The sequence below is a fragment of the Mastigoproctus giganteus genome, chromosome 4, assembly GCF_048544385.1.
Source record: "Mastigoproctus giganteus isolate SK-2022 chromosome 4, ASM4854438v1, whole genome shotgun sequence".
Taxonomy (NCBI): Eukaryota; Metazoa; Arthropoda; class Arachnida; order Uropygi; family Thelyphonidae; genus Mastigoproctus; species Mastigoproctus giganteus.
The window spans coordinates 195,962,984-195,981,619 of NC_143578.1; the positions used below are offsets into that span (position 1 = coordinate 195,962,984).

An 18,636-nucleotide genomic window follows, 5' to 3' on the forward strand; every position below is an offset into this window, starting at 1 on the left:
TTTCACAGTTACTAATTGTAGTGAAGTGCCAAAATCGCCTAGTTTAAATCTGAATGGTATAATTGATTTTATCAAGCATTCCTAGTGGACACCATAAACAAAATGAAATTAGGATCATTTTCTTTTAGTTTTCTCTATCTATATGTGAATGCATAAAAAAAAAAAAAAAAAAAGTATATAACACTTTTATGGTATTAAAAAACAATGTTTTCTAATGATGTTGGCTGAATTGTTGACTACTAAATTTAAAGTCTGCAAATTACGTGGGATAAATATTGAATGACTATTCACATCTTTAATTATTTTTTAAAGAAAAATACATTTAATTACTTGGAAGAGGGGGATATATATGACCGTTCCTTATTATATTAATGAACTGATAGATGCTACACTATTATATCACATGATAGATTAAGTAATTTATTATCGAAATAATACAATTTAAAGGAATTGGGGTGGTTAAATACCTTTAAATTGTATCATTTCGATAATAAAAAATACATTTCCATTTTCTTGACCCTTCATATTATTTAGCTGCAAATTTCAGGCAACAAATCATTCACTAAGAATACAAATAACCATTCACCTGTAGAACTGCTAATTTGATGAAATCCCAAAAAATATACTCTTATTTCTATGATATTACTAGAGCATAAACAAATCTAATAGTAAATGTCAACTGTTCAACACAACTTTTGTCTGCCATAAAATCAAGTATTACAGAGGAATATTTATAACTTAATATTTCTTACTGTATTTTGTTGGCAATTAAGGAAATGATTTCATCTTGAAATTTGTTTCCTAAATAATATGGCACACATTTAGTACTCTTTTTGATATTGGAAAGATTATCCATACGGGTCATCTTTATTAGATACAGATCTTTTACATATGGATTGAATTCTGCAAGAATTTCAACTGCTTTTAAAAATTAAAATTTTTTTTTTTTTTTATGTATAACCTCAATTTCTCTTTCACTTTCCTGTCAGTTATCACAAAATAATTTAGCTCTGGGTTAGAGTTTAATAAACTTATGCTTCACCTTCCTCATGTGTGAATGTAGATGCAAAATACCTATTCAACTTGTCAGTAACCTGAGCAGGATCATCCATTCCACTGATGTTAAACCACTGATGTCAAGTGGACAAGCGTGATTCAACCCCTTCTTTCTACTGTTAATATAAGTAAAAAAAGTCTTTGCTGCTTGTGTTCTTTGCCAGACTTTTCTAGTAATCTGCTTTTTGACTTGATTACAGGCTTGTTTATATCTCCCATAGGCTTCTGTATCACCTGATAATTATAATGCATCCTGCATTTTTCCTTCTTTGCCACAAATCTCGTCAGGTCATCTGACATCCATTTAGGTCTAAGACTGGAATGGTATTTCTTAATTGGTATGAAAAGCTTAGTAGTTTCATGGTTACTTCACTAAACACTTCCCATTTAGAATTTGTTATTGGTAATATCATTAGTTGATCCCACTGCATGGAATTTACAAACTATCTGAGACCACTATAGTCACTCTTATGAAAGCAAAAGCCATTCCCTTTACTTTTGACAGTAGTAGTCTTTAAGTATATCCCACATCAGTACACTGCGATCACTGCCACCCTTTAACTCTTTTAACTGCATATTCTTAATGCATGAAGAATTGCTGATAAATAGATCAAGAGTACTGCTTCCTCTTGTTGTTTCTTTAACGTGCTGTGAAGAAAACAGTCATCCAATAAATCCACAAAAGTCTTGCTAGTGTGTGAGTGACCAACCCACAAGTTCCAGACAATAACTGGAAAGTTAAAATTCCCCATTATAAAATATACTGATTTACTGGCTCACTATTTCTCAGTATAGTGGTTTGTTATACTCATCACAGTTGTCAGGGCTACAACACACTCCTGCTATCATTTCCTCCCCTCCTGTCCTGTCTGTCTACACTGTACTCCCCATATTCAAATTTGTCCTTTGCCTGTGTTGATGTTAGTTCATGTACATGAATAAACTTTTTAAAAACTAAAATGGTACAAAGAGTGATATGCTGCAATGCATATCCGAGTTCAAAACATACCCTAGCATTGTGCCATAAAGCATATGAGTGGTCATTCTTAAGCAGTCAACTAACAAGGCACACTAAATGAATGCTTTTCAATAATGATAAGCATTTGATTTATAGCTCAGCAAAGGTAAGTGTTTGCTTATAGCAATGAATTCCAAACTTTTAATTTTTTGTCATTATGTAAGAATTTTGAAGTGCTGGGGATGTCGGAATGTTGATTTTTTTTTTTTTTTTCAACATTCTGAAAATAGCACACTAAACGAGTTCTCTCATATTTAGGTGACAGTGAACATGTTAATATTTGATGGCACTCTTCACTATCTCAGAATGCATCCATAAGAGGACAAATGTAATTTGAAAAGGATGGTTGAAGGATAGGTACATGAAAATTTGCTTTTGACCAGAGAATGACTGATGGAATAAGTCATCTGGCAGTGTGGAAGTGGGGAGGTTGAATAAATATAAGGAAGGCTTAAACAGATTATTAGAGAGGGGGGGGGCGGATGGGCAAATGCTTATGCAATATCATTTTTTTGGATGATACTGCATAATCTTATACCACATGGCAGCTCACACTGCACAAATGCTTTACGACTGTTATATCTGAGTATTATCACTAGAGAGCCTACACTATACAATGAAGGACCAGTAAATTCCGAAAGAGATTATCGTAGCAGTAGCTGATCTTTTAATTAAATAGCAGAATAACCTTTTGGCAGTATTATTCATTTGAAGCAGTGCAATACTTTCTGTGTGCATTAAAATGACAATTGCACATTAACTAGGGGATTTAAACCTTACAGGTTGCAAAAAAAAATCCACACAGGATAAGACAGTCCTCCTAATTTGATATAGTTGTAGTTAGTATTGGAAAAATATCATACCAATGTGGAGGAGAAACCTAGGGGACCCCTCCCACTGGCTGGTTATTAAAGGCAAGAATTAATAAAGATTTATCTTAATCATTTATATTAATCAAGCCCTTTGTCCATAATTCTAAAGTGCTGATTTTTAAAGGTAAAGTTGTTTGTTTGTTATTTGGTTTTTAGGAGCATTAGCAACTAAGGCCATATTGCTCCGGGATATGCGGTGGTCATTCCCTGACCTTTCCGCATCCTCCATATTTGGTGGTGACGGGCTCGAACCCCGGACTAATCAAGAAGCATGTGCTATGCACTGCTGCTCCTTCCCACCTGGCTACGGAGGCGCCTTAAAGGTAAAGTATTTCTTTGTAATATCTATATGAAATATAGATATCTATTTGTAATATCTATATGAGCAGTAAATTTATTTACTCATTTTTGTACTACTGGAAATTCAAATAAATTGATAATAATACAAAAAAAAAAAAAAAAAAAAAAATGAACAGTATTTTAAAATAGTTTCTCTAAACATTTACCTACGTTTTGTAAGTTCAGGCTGTCCACTCAAATTCATCATTCGAGGAATAGATGGGCCAAATACATCAGCATCAAGAATGCCAACTAACTTGTCCTGGAAAAGACTGGCTGATAAATAACAATTCCTCCCAGTAGCTAAGAAATCTCAACATAATATCTATAAATTTCCAAAATGAACATTAACTGGTGTGGTTGTAAAATCTCAGACTGCACCAGCTTGCTCACACTCACGTTCTCTCTCTCTCTCTCTCTCTCTCTTTCCCCCCCACCATCTGCATTTCAAATGAACTAGTGTTTTCTTTACCTTCAAGTGTGGGAGTGTAAGAATTTGAATACATGATATGTCCCTATATCAGTCCTGAAGTTGTTGCAGCCAGATTTCCATGTGAGCACACCTCATCAATTTATAGTTAATAAAATTAAAGACTGCTAATTTTAAATTTTAAATTACCATCTACAATTCAAAGAAAAGGTTATCAGACATATTACCCTTTGCTTTGTATTTAGCATACAAAACAAAGGATAGTATTTATGATACAGACCTATTAATGTTCATGACCAGCTGAAGAAAGTGAGAAAGAACTTGACTATTAAGGTCAGCACTGTCCTACAAGATGACTCGTGCAAAGAAGCTGTGGAAAAGTGGGAATCCAGAAGAGAGTGTTATGAACAGCAGTCGACATGCATGATAGATGAGTTTCTTTAGGGTGGTTGCTGATATACTACAAAAAAAAAAAAAAAGCTCAGAATGGCACTGTTTTTTTTCCTCTTCTTCAAAGCCATAAATTTTTTGATGTTTATAAAAAAAAGTAATGCAACCTTTCCATGAAGCTTACTGTTATTACTGAAATGGCTTGGATATTAAATAATGAGACTGTTGCAATAAAATAAATATAATGAAATATTTTGTACCTTACAAGATATCTCTTCAAAACTGCCTTGGGCTTGCACACACTGTTCTATACATTTCTTCCAAGCACAGAAACATTTCTGGAAGTCTTTCTGAATGTCTTCAATGAAATGAAAATGGGTTCCCTTAAGTACACTTTTCAGTTTAAGGAAGAGAAGTAAGTCACAAGGGGCTGGGTCTGGCAAGTAGGGTGCATGTTCATACACTGGGATTTGTCTTTTTTTTTTTGGCTAGAAACTGGCAAACAGTGCAACGTGTGCACGAGCATTATCTTGATAGAGTATCCAACCACCCCTTCCACAATCTGTCTCTTCCTTTGAATTTTTTCAAGCAGCCTTGTCAGAACTTCAGTACAGTCTGTTTGACTGACAGTCTAATTTGGTGGGATGTATTCAACCATATAATTCCTTTATATTGAAGAAAACAATAAGAATGATTTTCATTTTTGATTTTAACATTCTTGCTTTTTTTTGTTCTCAGGGATTGTTTTCTCTTTCGTTGCATTGACTGTCTTTTAGTTTCTGGGTTGTACTGGAACAGCCAACTTTCATTGTAAGTAATTACAGTACACAGAAAGTCTGGATCTTCTTCAATTTTTTTTCAAAACATCTTCACAAATTTGGAGTCTTCTCATTCTCTGCTCTTCGTTCAGATTGTCTGGCACCATCTTGGCACACACTTCTCATGTCTAAATGTTCAGTTAAAAGTAGTCCATACTGAGTTCTGATGCAACCATCCTAATGCTTAAACAACGATCACTCTAATCAAGTCCTTACCTGGTCCATATTTTCATCAGCTTTTATGGTTACTGAATGGTCTGGTCATTCATTATCTTCCATATTCTCTCTCTCTCTCTCTCTCTCTTACTTCTAAAAATCTTTTATGCCATTCAAACATGCAAGCTCATGACATAGTATCTTCCCCATAAATTTGACATAGCAACTCATCACTCTTAGTTGATATTTTCTTTAGTTTTGTTAAAAATTTGAGGTTGACTCATTGTACAATTCTTTTCTGTCTGTCATTTTTCTGGCAAACTGCAAAAACACAAGATAACAAAACCTGTCTCACTGAAAAGTGAATTAGGCGCCTCCGTAGCCAGGTGGGAAGGAGCAGCAGTGCATAGCACACGCTTTTTGATTAGACCGGAGTTCAAGCCCGTCACCACCAAATACGGAGGATGCGGAAAAGTCAGGGAATGACCTCTGCATATCCCGGAGCAATATGGCCTTAGTTGCTAATGCTCCTAAAAACCAAATAACAAACAACAACTGAAAAGTGAATGAACATTACCATTACTAGAGGCATACAATGCAAGAAAGCAAGCTTACACAGCATCAGCCAAAAAAAAAAAAAAACCTTCCTGTTTCACCCATCCATTCATACCAAATGCTTGTCTAGTTCTGCCTTAAATTTATTTAAGCTATCAATTTCCACAACAACAGATGAAAGTTTGTTCCAGCAATCAACTACCTGCTGGCTAAATGCAAATTTCCACCCATCTATTCGACAACTATCTTTCCTCAATTTCAGTTTATGCCCCTCAGGTTTTTGATGTGAGCAAGAAGAAGAATCCTATCAGCATTGAGCCTCAATCCATTCAAGGCCTTATACACCTCAATCATATCACCTCACAGGTGCCTACCCTCCAAGCGCTGCAATTTGCAGAACTTTCTTCGTAAGCGTACCCCTTTGTTCCTCTCACCAGTCTTGTTGCCCTTCACTGTACTCGTTCTAGCAAGTCTAGATCCTTCCTAAAATGAGGCTTCAAGACTTGTATGCAGTGCTCAAGGTGTGGCCTGACCATTGCCTTATACAAGGGAATAATCACCTCCTATCCCTGCTCGCAAAATTCCTGTATATCATTGACAAAACCCTTTGACCTACACTCTGGCAGCCTGTCTGCACTGATCAGAAAATTTCATGTCTGACTGCACAATTACCTCCAAGGTCACTTTCATTCTTCGCTACCATGAGTGTAATACCACCCAGTTGGTACGTTACTCTGGGGTTAATGCTACCCATATGCAGTACTTTGCATTTTTTGATGTTAAATTTCAGTTGCCACTTCTCAGACTATCTGCCTAACTTTTCCAGATCCTGTTGCAGCAGCAGCAGCATACTGTCATTGCTGTTATTAATAACCCTGCCAACCTTTGTATCATCTGCAAACTTTGACATTACACTTGATATACCTTAATTAATATCACTGATTAATTTCAAAACAACAATTGGCCCAATACTGAACACTGGGGGTCGCCACTAATAACATTAGTCCACCAAGAACTGTGTCCATTGATTATCACTCTCTGTCTTCTCCCACTCAACCATCCTTTTATCCATTGTAGCAACTTGCCCTTAATGCCATACTGCTCCAATTTGTACAGTAGTCTTCCATATGCAACAGTATCAAAAGCTTTCCTGAAATCCAAGTATATGATATCAAAATTATTTTTTGCATCCAGCTCCTTTGTGACCATGTCATAGTATCCAATCAAATTGGTCAGACAAGACTTCCCCTTAATAAACCCAAGCTGTGTTTGAATTATTACTGCAGTCAGTAAAGATTCAATATGGGGTATGGCCACCAAAAATGGCGGCGAGGAGAGGAAGGGGGAAAGCAGTGATTGACGGGTTGTGACTCCACCCACTCACTGCATTCCCCCTCCTCTCCTCGCCCGGCGGATGTGAAGTGACACGCAGATGGCACGTAGCACAGCAACGAATGTGGCGGCTGAAAACAAAGAATAAACCCGATATACAGAAAAATACAAATACCAAAATACACGTTTCTACAGTTTTGCGAAATGTCACGTGACATTTGAATAAGTCTGATTGAGCTAAAAATAAGATGAAAAAGGAAAGGGGAAAAGGTAATTTAAACCGAAATTTCGCTAAAATGAAAGGCAAATAAACTGAACAATTTAAAAAACTAACCTTTTTCTCGACCGCAGGTATACAGCACAACGTAAAATTCGACTGGGAATTGCAAAAAAGACTATTTCGCACACATCAATTAACCACGAAGAAACACCACGAAATTGAAAATTGCGCAATAAAAATAGGTTAAACACAGAACAAAAAAAATTAGAATTTTATTTATTTTGTAGTTCGCCTTTACTTCCTTTAAAAAACTAACCCTTTAAACTAAAATTAAAAAACTAACCCTTTTCTCGACTGCAGGTAATACAGCACAACGTAAAATTCGACCAGGAATTGCAAAAAAGACTATTTCACAAACATCAATTAACCACGAAGAAACACCACGAAATTGAAAATTGCGCAATAAAAATAGGTTAAACACAGAACAAAAAAATTAGAATACATACCTAAAACAAAGGAATACGGCAGAAGCACTTAGGAATTACTAATCAGTGATTAGTAATGAGAAGGCTCAGAAGAGGAGGAAAGTGGCCATGTCACTTTCATCAGTCGACATTTAAAAATTAATTTAATTTTTTTTTCTGGGGGCTCTGCCCCCAGACCCCCGTTTCAGCGGATTTTCGGGTCGCTCTCACGCTACTTTTATTTTATTGCACATTGAAATTCCGATAAGTGATTTTTTTAAACTACGAATGTAATTAAGAATGTAATTAGGAATTACTAATCAGCCAATGAGAAGGCTCAGAAGAGGAGGAAAGTGGCCACGTCACTTTCCTCAGTCGACGTTTCGAAATTATTTTATTTTTCAGAAAAAAAAAATTAATTTAATTTTTTTTTCTGGGGGCTCTGCCCCCAGACCCCCGTCTATGTGGGGGCTTCTGCCCCCACACCCTCGGATTTTTTAACTTTACCTTTAATTTACGAATGAAATTAAGACCGATTATTATACCGCAACCACGTGACATCAAAACACTATTAACACGTGCGGCACAAGCTACACACACAACTAACACGGCGCGGCACAAGGTGACACACACTGCGTGTCAGTTGTGATCGTCTGACGTCATTGACTCCGCCCACTGGGTAGAGCCGGCTGCCTTCTTTCACTTCGTTCTCATTGGCTGTACCCGATACTGAATCTCGACCCTGCAGTCTGTAATTACTTTTGTCACCCTTTGATCCCCCTTTGTGAATCAGAGATACATTTGCACATCTTCAGTCCATGGGGACTTCCACCGAGTCCAAGGATGCTCTCATAATTATGGCTAAAGGTTTGCTTACTTCCTTTGCCACCTCCTTTAATATAACTGCATAGATCCCATCCACCCCAAAGTGCCTTTCTTATGTTTAGCCTCAACAATTTCTCCTCCACTTTGTTCTCAGTTATTACAACATCATTTAACTCCGTTAGAGTTTGATAAACATCTGGCTCTCTACGCTTGAATAATCCGTGTGAATGTAGCTGCAAAATACTCATTTAGTTTGGCAGCTATCTGAGAATGATCATCTACAGTCAAACCATTGATATCAAGTGGACCAATCTGATTCATCCTCTTCCTTTTATCATTTATATAAATAAAGAAATCTTTGCCAAAGATTTCTCATAGTCTGCCTTCGCTTGCCTAACCTCCTTTGTGACTTGATTACAGACTAGCTTATATCTATCATAGGCTTCTGGGTCACCTGATAATTTATATGCATCCCATGCATTTCTTTTCTCTGCCACAAGCCTCATTAATTCATCTGACATTCATTTGGGCCTAAACCTAGAATAGCATTTCTTAGTTGGCACGAAAAGCTTAGTAGCTTCCAAAATTAATTACTTGAATGCTTCCCATTTAGAATTTGCTGTTGGTAACATCATCAGTTGGTCCCACTGTATAGAATTCAAAATCTCTGAGCCCATTGCAGTCACCTTTATGATAGCAAAAACCCTTCCCTTTACCCCCTGATGGTAGTTGCATCTTTAAGTAAATCCCACATCAGTACACTGTGATCAATGCCACCTAGTGATTCCTTTATCTGTAAATTCTTAATGCATAAATAATCATTTCTGATAATCATATCAAGAATTCTTAATGCATAAATAATCATTTCTGATAATCATATCAAGAATGTTACTCCCTCTGGTTGCCTCTTTCATCCAATAAATCCACAAAAGCCTTGCTAGTGTGCAAATGACCAACCCACAAGTTCCAGTAAATATCTGGGAAGTTAAAATCCCCCATTATAAGACACTGATTTATCGGCTCACTATTTCTCTGTATAATTGTTCATTATACTCATCACATTCATTAGCCCTATAACACACACCTACTCTCATTTTCCCTTTCCCAGTGCTTATGTCACACCACACTGACTCAGTATTGCATTGTCCACCAATGTCAATTGGATGCACTTCCTTAGATTTTGTGTTTCTTAACTAACAGCATAACCCCTCCTCCTTTCCTGTCCTGTCTATCCTTTCTGTACACGTACTCCTCAAATTCTAATTCTGCACTGCTTATATCCATGTGGCACCACATCTCTGATATCCCAACAATATTCACTTTTGATGTCTTGACCAGAACTTCAAATTCATCAAATTTACTTACTATACCCCTAGCATTGGTGTATATGCAAGTATACATACATGCATTCTTACCCTTAGTTACCCTAACACAATCCATGTATTTACTTGTTCCATGATGACTTCCAGCAGCCCTTGAAATCTCCAGTACCTCGCTTTCCAGGCTGCTGCTCATTCCAATAGAAGTAGTGCAAGAATCACTTTCACTTCTGGCTGTGGCTGCCGTTAGTCTGTGAATCCCCCCCACCAAGCTAACAGTTTATTGACCCAGCTAACCACTGCCTCTATAGCAATAGCAAACATTCTTGCACCCTTTCTATTTATGTATATCCCATCCATTGTGCAAGGCTCATGGGGTAGAAAAATTCTACCGCATGAGCCTTGCACAATCTCTCTAGGGCTGAATTGATTGACGTGGTTCTCATCGTATACTCCGTCCTATCATGTCTGGGCAGAATTGCAGATACTTTCAAATTTAACCCTAAATCACAACTTTTTTTCAACATTGACCTGTACTTGTTAAGTAAGTCCGCAGATCTCCTACATTCCCGCTCTCACTTTCAAAACAGTCCAAACATGTGCCACCACCACCAGCCAAGCCAACATCTATTCACTGTCTAACTTCAAACACACAGAACCAACTTTTCATCTTCCTCGCTTATTCATTCAACTGCCGTTTTCTGGAACAACCTTCCTTCATACGTATTTCCTGAAAATTACAGTCTACAGAAGTTCAAGTCTAATGTCAACAAATATCTTCAAACATAATCAATCTATACGGTATATGTTTGTAGACGTACCATCTCTTTCTATTAAGTACAAAAGTAAATTAAGTACTTTTTTTTCACATAGACAAATTGTTTTCCATGTATATTATGTTCCTTAATTTTTCAATAAATTTTTCAAAATTATGAAGGTTGAATAATAATAATAAAAATAAGGCATTCAAGAAGTTCTGGAGTAATCTGTGGAGAAGCTAAGTTAGCCATAATGGCTATGCTCCTGGACAGACCTAGAATAGATAAAAACCAAGGACATACAAGAAATGGCAGATTAAGAGAGTCAGGAGGAAGAAGTATGACAGTCAAACACAAAGTGACTACTGGCAAACCCCAGGGAGAGATAACATCCACACCTACTGACACAAGAAGTTCAGCAACACACACAAACTGGAATAGTTTCACCCAAATGATAAAGGCACCCTGACATAATGCAGTCTCTGACTCAAGGAATCACTTATCTGATTATATGGAACAAGTAATGACCATCCTGATCACCATGTCAACCATCGGCATGGTGCCAAAGAGTCTCTATAAGAATCTAGCAACAATAGACCTCCCAGAGAACACTTACTCCAGGATGAGAACTCCAGGATGCCGTGATCCTGAATACCTGTAGAACAGTAAGAGAGCTCCTTGACCAACGATAATAACAATAATAATAACTAGACACAATGAACCACCCCATGCACTTGGTACCAGTACCTTGTCATGTGGTATAAAAAAATCCCATAAGGGAAAAAAAGTCTTAATAATAATAAACTCCAACAAAGATTGAGTATAATACTAACAAGATTTTTTAAAAGATGAATAATATGCATGTTCTTTAATGAGGGATTTCTCTGGGATCCTATCAACCCACTATTATTAAAATACCCACTACTATTAAAATGATATTATATTTAATGTAATGTCATAATAGTACTTATTACAAAGTTTATCTTTATTAAAAATTATTTTTTCATAAATATTAATAACATACAAAGTTACTTCAAAATATTTTATCATTTTACTTACCTTTTCATTAATACTAATTGCCAAAGCCAAGTTTACTAGGGAAAAAAAAAAAAAATAAATAAAGTCAAAAGAAACCAAACTGACATTTTTTTTTTCAAATTTCATAAAACAAAGTAATAGAGTAAATTTGATATAGTAAACCCTTGGCTTTAAAGGAGCCCATTTAACAGACTATGGAGATAACAGACATCATACACTGAACCAGGCTTTTCATCTATATGGAACCTGATACAAAATTACCTTAGGTTGATGGTACTTTTCATTGGCTAAAATGGGTTTTTGTTGTTTTTTTCACAGCAGGATTTCCCATGCTATCACTGCACCCAGGATTTTCTGTTTTCACCTTCCACCAGCCTGCTGAACAGATAACAACACATCAGTAGGATGTCATCTCAAATTCCAACAGAGTACTCAAGAACTTTTCAGACTCTGAATAAGCTTGATCAGAGTCATTTACTATGTGACATAGGAAAATTAAGCTCTTCTACTTCCCACAGCTGCTAAGTGCAGAATAATGCAGTATTGCATTTAATTTTTATTTCATAGTACAGCACTCTTCCATTATCATTCTATCGATTGTATATATACACTGAATGGATAGAAATCATGGACACCTACCTAGTAATGGGTAGGCCCACCTTTCACCCGGATAAGGGCAGTCACGTGGTGAGGCATTGAATCCACTAGTTCACAAAAGCATTCCACAGGTATTTCCATCCATGCTTACTGCACTGCTGTGCATAATTCCATCGCGTTCCTGGGTGGAGGATGCAAAGCTCAAATGGACCTATCCACAGCATCCCAAAGATGCTCCACAAGATTCATGTCTGGTAAACAGGGAGACCACTCTATGGTGGTAAAAATCTGCAGAATGCTCTTCAAACCATGCTCTAGTCACCACAGCTCTGTGGGAAGGTACATTGTCCTGCTGGAAGAGTCCATTGGCCTGTTGGTGCATGATGACCATGAAGGGATGCAGATGGTTTGCAAGGATAGACACGTAACCTGGATTGTTCAGAGATGTGACTAGAAGTACCAGAGATCACAACGTGTGCCAGTTGAACATACCCCAGACCATTACCAACCATCCAAATGCCTTAACAGTTCTTTGTTGACATGACAAATGCATAGTTTCATTTGATTTCTGCCAGATAAGCACCCTTCCATCTGCTAAAAATAACTGGAAATGGGACTCATTGGACCAGGAGACCCATTTTCAATTATCCAAGGTCCAGTGCCGATGTTCTTTCGCCCAGTTGAGGCACAGAGTCCTATATCGTAAAGTTAGCAATGGGACTCTGGTGGGTCGGCGGCTCCCATAGCCTATTGTACCTAATGATCACCTGATAGTCTTGGTGGAGACATTTCTGGTTCCTCCCTCATTGAAGTTGGCAATGATTTCTGCCACTGTCGCTCTCCGGTTGTCTGAAACAAAGCGAGACAGACATTGACAGCCACGTTCACCCACCAGTTTTCTCCGCCCACAGCGCTGTCCACGATGAGATGTCATTCTGGAAATGGTGTATTCCCAATAAACTCTTGATACTGTGGAATGGGGACAGTGCAATTTCTGTGCCACCTCCGCGATAGAGTGACCCATGCATCGAGCACCCACTATCATCCCTCTTTCAAAATCAGTTAACTCATGACATTTATCCATACTGACACCAAATTACTGTCTAATTACCAGGTATCCCATTAATTTTGTCCCTTTAGTGTATATATTTCTTTTGAGTTTAATGATCAGGCCTGATCCCATATAGTCTGTTAAAGCAAGATATAATTTACTAATAAAAATAAAAGTACAAATTTACACTGATTAAAATTTCTAAAAAATATACAAGACAGATGTGCATTTTTACTGAGCAGGTCATAAAAATTCAAAAACTTTTATTGAATGTTACTTCTTGTTTTTAAGGATAAAAATAAGCACAAAAAATATATATAGAAAGGAGCAATGTAAGCATAGTCTTTATTTATACCTAGCAGAGTCAAGAAGTTTCATAACTTTTGAAAAGCCACCAAAGGAAACACTGCACACATCTTCATCTAAATATAGGCAGTCAATGACTATATAGCCTTGCTAAGCAGCTAGTGGAGGCCAGGATAGAGAGAGAGAGAGAGAGAGAGAGAGAGAGAGAGAGAGAGAGAGAGAGAGAGAGAGAGAGAGTGTGTGTGTGTGCGTGCGCACGCGCGTGCGTGCATGCATACATACATACATACAAGCAAATTCTCTTTGTACTGAAATTTGAACAAGCAAATATCAAGAAAGGGGGAATGAAAGTTTCTAGAGAATCCCAATACATGGTAATAAGGCATTTTTCATCAGAAACTGAAGGGTTTCATCAGCAGACCTAAAAATGGCAAGGGGAATGGTGTACCAGAATAAAGGCAAATTCTGTAACTGTTAGAAGAAGATGAGTTTCTATTAAATTATTCTGACTTAACACAGAATGAGAACTCATTCTGTGTTAAGTCATTCTGTGTGTAATTCAATTTTGGTGGTTTTTTTATATGCATATTTTTTAAGTTATTTTATTTTTTTATACTGTGGTTTGATTCATTCCTTTACTCTTTTACATATATTTCTTTACCCTCTTAACTTACATTTCTTAATTTATATTCATTATGGTTACTGGATTCTTTCCGAATATCAGTGGCCCTAGTCCATGAAACTCTTTTCTCATTATCAATTTCTCTCTTTCCTTTTTTGTATACCATTAGCCTAGTGGTAAAAGGCCTTTAGTTTTTATAACAAAGACGATAGTGGGAACAAACCCACTACCATCTTTGTTTTTCTTGTTGATTTTATAATCACGTAATTATAATTGATTATGAAATGCCTTATTGATTATAATTCTCATTTTTTTAATATTTATTTCTGTATGCTGGGTCATTGTTAAAAGAAATTCATAAAAAAATGCTGTTTTATGTGTGAAAGTCAGACATGCTTCATTCTTGCTATTGGGCCTGGATTTCACTCCTTATGTGATACAGCTGTGTTTCATAACAAATTTTTGTAGCCAACTGAGCAAGATGGTAACAGTAAACTGATGTATCAAATTTTTACCAAAAGCATAAGAGGATTCCCCCCACTTTTTTAATTTATAAGAGGATAATAAGAGGATTTAATTTATAATAAGAGGATCCCCTTTTTTTTAAGCCCAGGGGGATCCTGCATAGAGAAACAAAAATTATATAGAACAGTATTATATTTAAATGTATGAGATTGGTAAAAAATTGACACTTAATTGTAATCAACTTGCTGTAGCTGACAAGTGCAGTGGGCTGTAAAAATTTGCTATGAAAAGAAGCAGCACCATGTGTGGAAGGCGAACCAGCCAGACTTAAGGTGGTAGAAAATGAAAAAGACCTGGGAGTAATTGTGCAGTCAGATATGAAGTTTTCTGAGCAATGCAGACAGGCTGCCAGGGCAGGTCATGGGGTTTTGTCAATGATATATAGGAATTTTGCTAGCAGGGAGAAGGAGGTGATTGTCCCTCTGTATAAGGCAATGGTCAGGCCACACCTTGAGTACTGCGTACAGGTCTGGAGGCCTCATTTTAGGAAGGATGTAGATTTACTTGAATGTGTATAGAGAAGGGCAACAAGATTGGTGAGGGGAATGAAGGGATCCTCTTACCAAGAGAGGCTTAAGTTCTGCAAATTGCAGTGGCTGGAGACTAGGCACCTGCGCGGTGATCTGATTGAGGTGTATAAGGCCTTGAATGGGTTGAGCACGCTGAATTCTGATGGGATCCTTTCACTTGTTCAGATTACAAACCTAAGGGGGCATAAATTCAAATTAAGAAAAGACAGATGTAGAACAGATGTGTGGAAATTTTCCCTTAGCCAGAGGGTGGTTAATTGCTGGAACAAACTTCCATCTGTCGTTGTGGAAGTTGATAGGTTAAATAAATTTAAGGAGGAACTGGACAGGCATTTGGAGGGAATGGTGTGATTTTTTTTTTTTTTTTTTTGGCTGATGCTGCATAAGCTTATACACTTGCTTTCTTGCATCACATGCCACTACTACTACTACTTTCTCACATAAAACAGCTCCAATTGAAATAAACAGTCATTTAATGTTTTTAAATTTTTAGTGATAGCCAAATGGGAAAGCTGCCAATACAGGAACAAAAGCTAAAAGCTAGTTATCCTCTGATGCCACTGATAAAAATTTAACATGTCAATTTGGTGTTACTGTCAGATGCAGTGCCATGGAAAAAGTTACCGTGAAATATGGCTGTAGCACATGTGGAAGGAAAGTCAGTACAGATAGCAAGAATGAACCACGAATGAAGACTTTCACATGTAAACAGCTCCAATCGAATATGACGAGTCCCTTATTTGAAATTTTTTTCTAACAATCATGCACATGCAGAGAGAAATGTTAAAAGCTAATTATCCCCATGTAAAAAAATAGAAACATTACTTTGTCACTGCTGATGTAAGCTGTGAAAAAACGCAATGAAATGTGACATAATGTGTGTGAAAAAAAAAGAATCAACTCTGAAAACAGGCTGTTGTTAGTTGGTTTTTAGGAGCATTAGCAACTAAAGCCATATTGCTCCGGGAATATGCGGTGGTCATTCCCTGACCTTTCCACATCCTCCGTATTTGGTGGTGACCTGAAAACAGGCATTCACACAATAACGTATGGAAAAAGGATCAGCTCTGACAGCAAGAATTTGCACAATAAGCCCTAAAACTTTTAGTGTTCTAATCCCTAAAAACTTCTTCACACATGAATGTAGAGCCAAAATATTTATTTAGTTTGTCAGCAACCTGAATTCTCTAGTTTAACATAAGCAAAGAATTCATTGCTACTTTTCTTTGGATTCTTAACCAAGGACTTCTCATAATCTGTCTTAGTTTGCCTAACCTCCTTAGTGACCTGATTGCAGACCAGGTCCTACTTGCTGTAGGATTCCATGTCCGTTGCTAATTTATAAGCATTCCACACATTTTTATTCTCTGCTACTAATCTTATCAGGTCATCTGACATCCATTTATGCTAGAACTATATCTCTTAGTTGGTATAAAAAGCTTAGCAGCTTTTATGATTACTTCCCTTAATACAATTTAGAATTTTTGGAGCTGGTAACATCATCAGTTGGCCCCACTGAAAGGAATTTCAAAAAACTGTCTATGACCACTGTAGTCACCCTTACAAAAAGCAAAACTCTTCCTCTTATCCTTGGCAGTAGTTATCTTTAAGTATATCCCACATCAACATATTATAATCACTCACCTAGTGGTTCCTCCATCTGAATATTCTTAATGCATTAAGAGTTGCCACTGGTAATCAGACCATTTCTTTTCCTCATTGAATAACATGCTGGTGTAGGAAACAGTCATCCAATAAATCCACAAGCTTCTTGCTAATGTGTGGGTAACCAATCCAAAATTTCCAGTCAATACCTGGAAAGTTAAAATCCTGCATTATAAAACAATCTGATTTAATAGCCTACTCTGCTTGCCTGTACAATTGTTCTTTTACCAAACTGACTCACTGACAATTGCCACCCACATCATCTGGATGCACTGCCTTAGATTCTATATGCTCCTTGATCGTGAGCGTTACTTCTCCTCTCTTTTGTGTAGAGCTTGTCCTTCCTGTACACATTGTACTCACCATATTGAAGTTCTGCACTACTTATGTCCGAGTGGTACCAGGTTTCCGATATCCCTACTATTTCTGCTTGTTAACTTAATTGGCGCTTCAAATTCAATGCTCTTGAGCTGTTACTTCAGTGTACTAGCTTGAGGTACTAGCACACCAGTGTACTAGCTTTAGGTACTAGCACACCAGTGTACTAGCTTGAGGTAGTTCACAGTTTCAACATTACTTATTAAGTTGTTAGGACCTAACTACTTAATAAATGGAACTGTTAGGTATTTCTTTTGGCCTAGGGGCACTGTGAAAAAATTACTGAGACAATAAGGGCACCATGAAAAAATTATTGAGACACTAAGGGTGCCATGAACCGAGAAAGTTTGGGAAACTCTGGCTGTTACATATTTTTTTATGTTTTTTTTTTTAATTATTTTTTAATGGCTATGGTTTGTTACATATTTAATTTTTTTTTTAATTTGTTTAAATATTTCAAAGAATTAACATGTTAATGGCAAATTAAGAAGGTATCAAGGAATGTTGTAATATAGACAAGATATTCTTGTTTTTCACCAAGTCACAGACAATAAAATAGTTACATGATTATGCATCCTGAAAAAGGTGGACAAATTAATTAAGAAAAAATTTCACTTAACAAATGCATTAACTTAACCTTTGCTGCACAAACAAAAAAATAAATAAAATAAAAACTACCCTTTCAACTCCAGCCGCATAGGTACCTATATCAGTTGAAAGGTCATCAAATGCATTATAATTTGTAAATCATAGATGAACAGATTCCAGAAGCAAATGGAAGGCATTTTTGTTTGCTTCTTTTTTTATTTTAACCTAACTGTATATGTTTTGTTTTATCTAAAGGTGCATTTAAAAATGCAGAAAGTACCTATTGCCTTCACCTGCATTCATCTGTCTGTCTACATGTAACAACTGAACTCCCAGTGGCTAGATTTGATCCAAATATTAAAAATTTCATGGAATTTTATATTTGGATCTTTTAGAAAGTATGTTGAGCCATTGAAAATTTCACCAAAATCAAACCTATTGAAACTTAGCAATTTTTTTTAATGTAAAATTTCGAGTTCTCTGCATACATAAATGAAAGAATATTTTGGACATTCGTCCATTACTCAATAATCAAAGCAACATCAAATTGTCAGGGTACGTTCTATTAGCCAGCAGGTTTGATGCTGATTCAAAGGTCCCAACTGCCCCCCCCCCCCACACAGAAATTTATAGTAGTTTGGATGTTTGAGCATTACTTCAGAAGAAGTCAGATCGATACCATCCAGATAATTTCAGCACATGTTTTGTTGTCTCTGAGGAGGTTTTAAGTCCATTTCACATTCCACAGCCCAACACCTAGTCCCCCATGCAAAGAGGCACTGAA

At 36.7% G+C, this 18,636-nt stretch overlaps 1 protein-coding gene across 1 annotated transcript in view; it reads right to left on the minus strand.

Moving 5' to 3' along the window:
- The window catches only part of Nubpl (NUBP iron-sulfur cluster assembly factor, mitochondrial), a 114,244-nt gene that overhangs the window by 80,882 nt on the left and 14,726 nt on the right, over nucleotides 1-18,636 (minus strand). Inside the window, exons 3-4 of the mRNA XM_090371970.1 lie at nucleotides 11,612-11,646; nucleotides 3,457-3,547 (exon numbers count right to left, since the gene is read on the minus strand). Of these exons, the coding sequence (XP_090228096.1) occupies nucleotides 3,457-3,547; nucleotides 11,612-11,646 (126 nt within the window). The remainder of the gene's footprint in view (nucleotides 1-3,456; nucleotides 3,548-11,611; nucleotides 11,647-18,636) is intronic.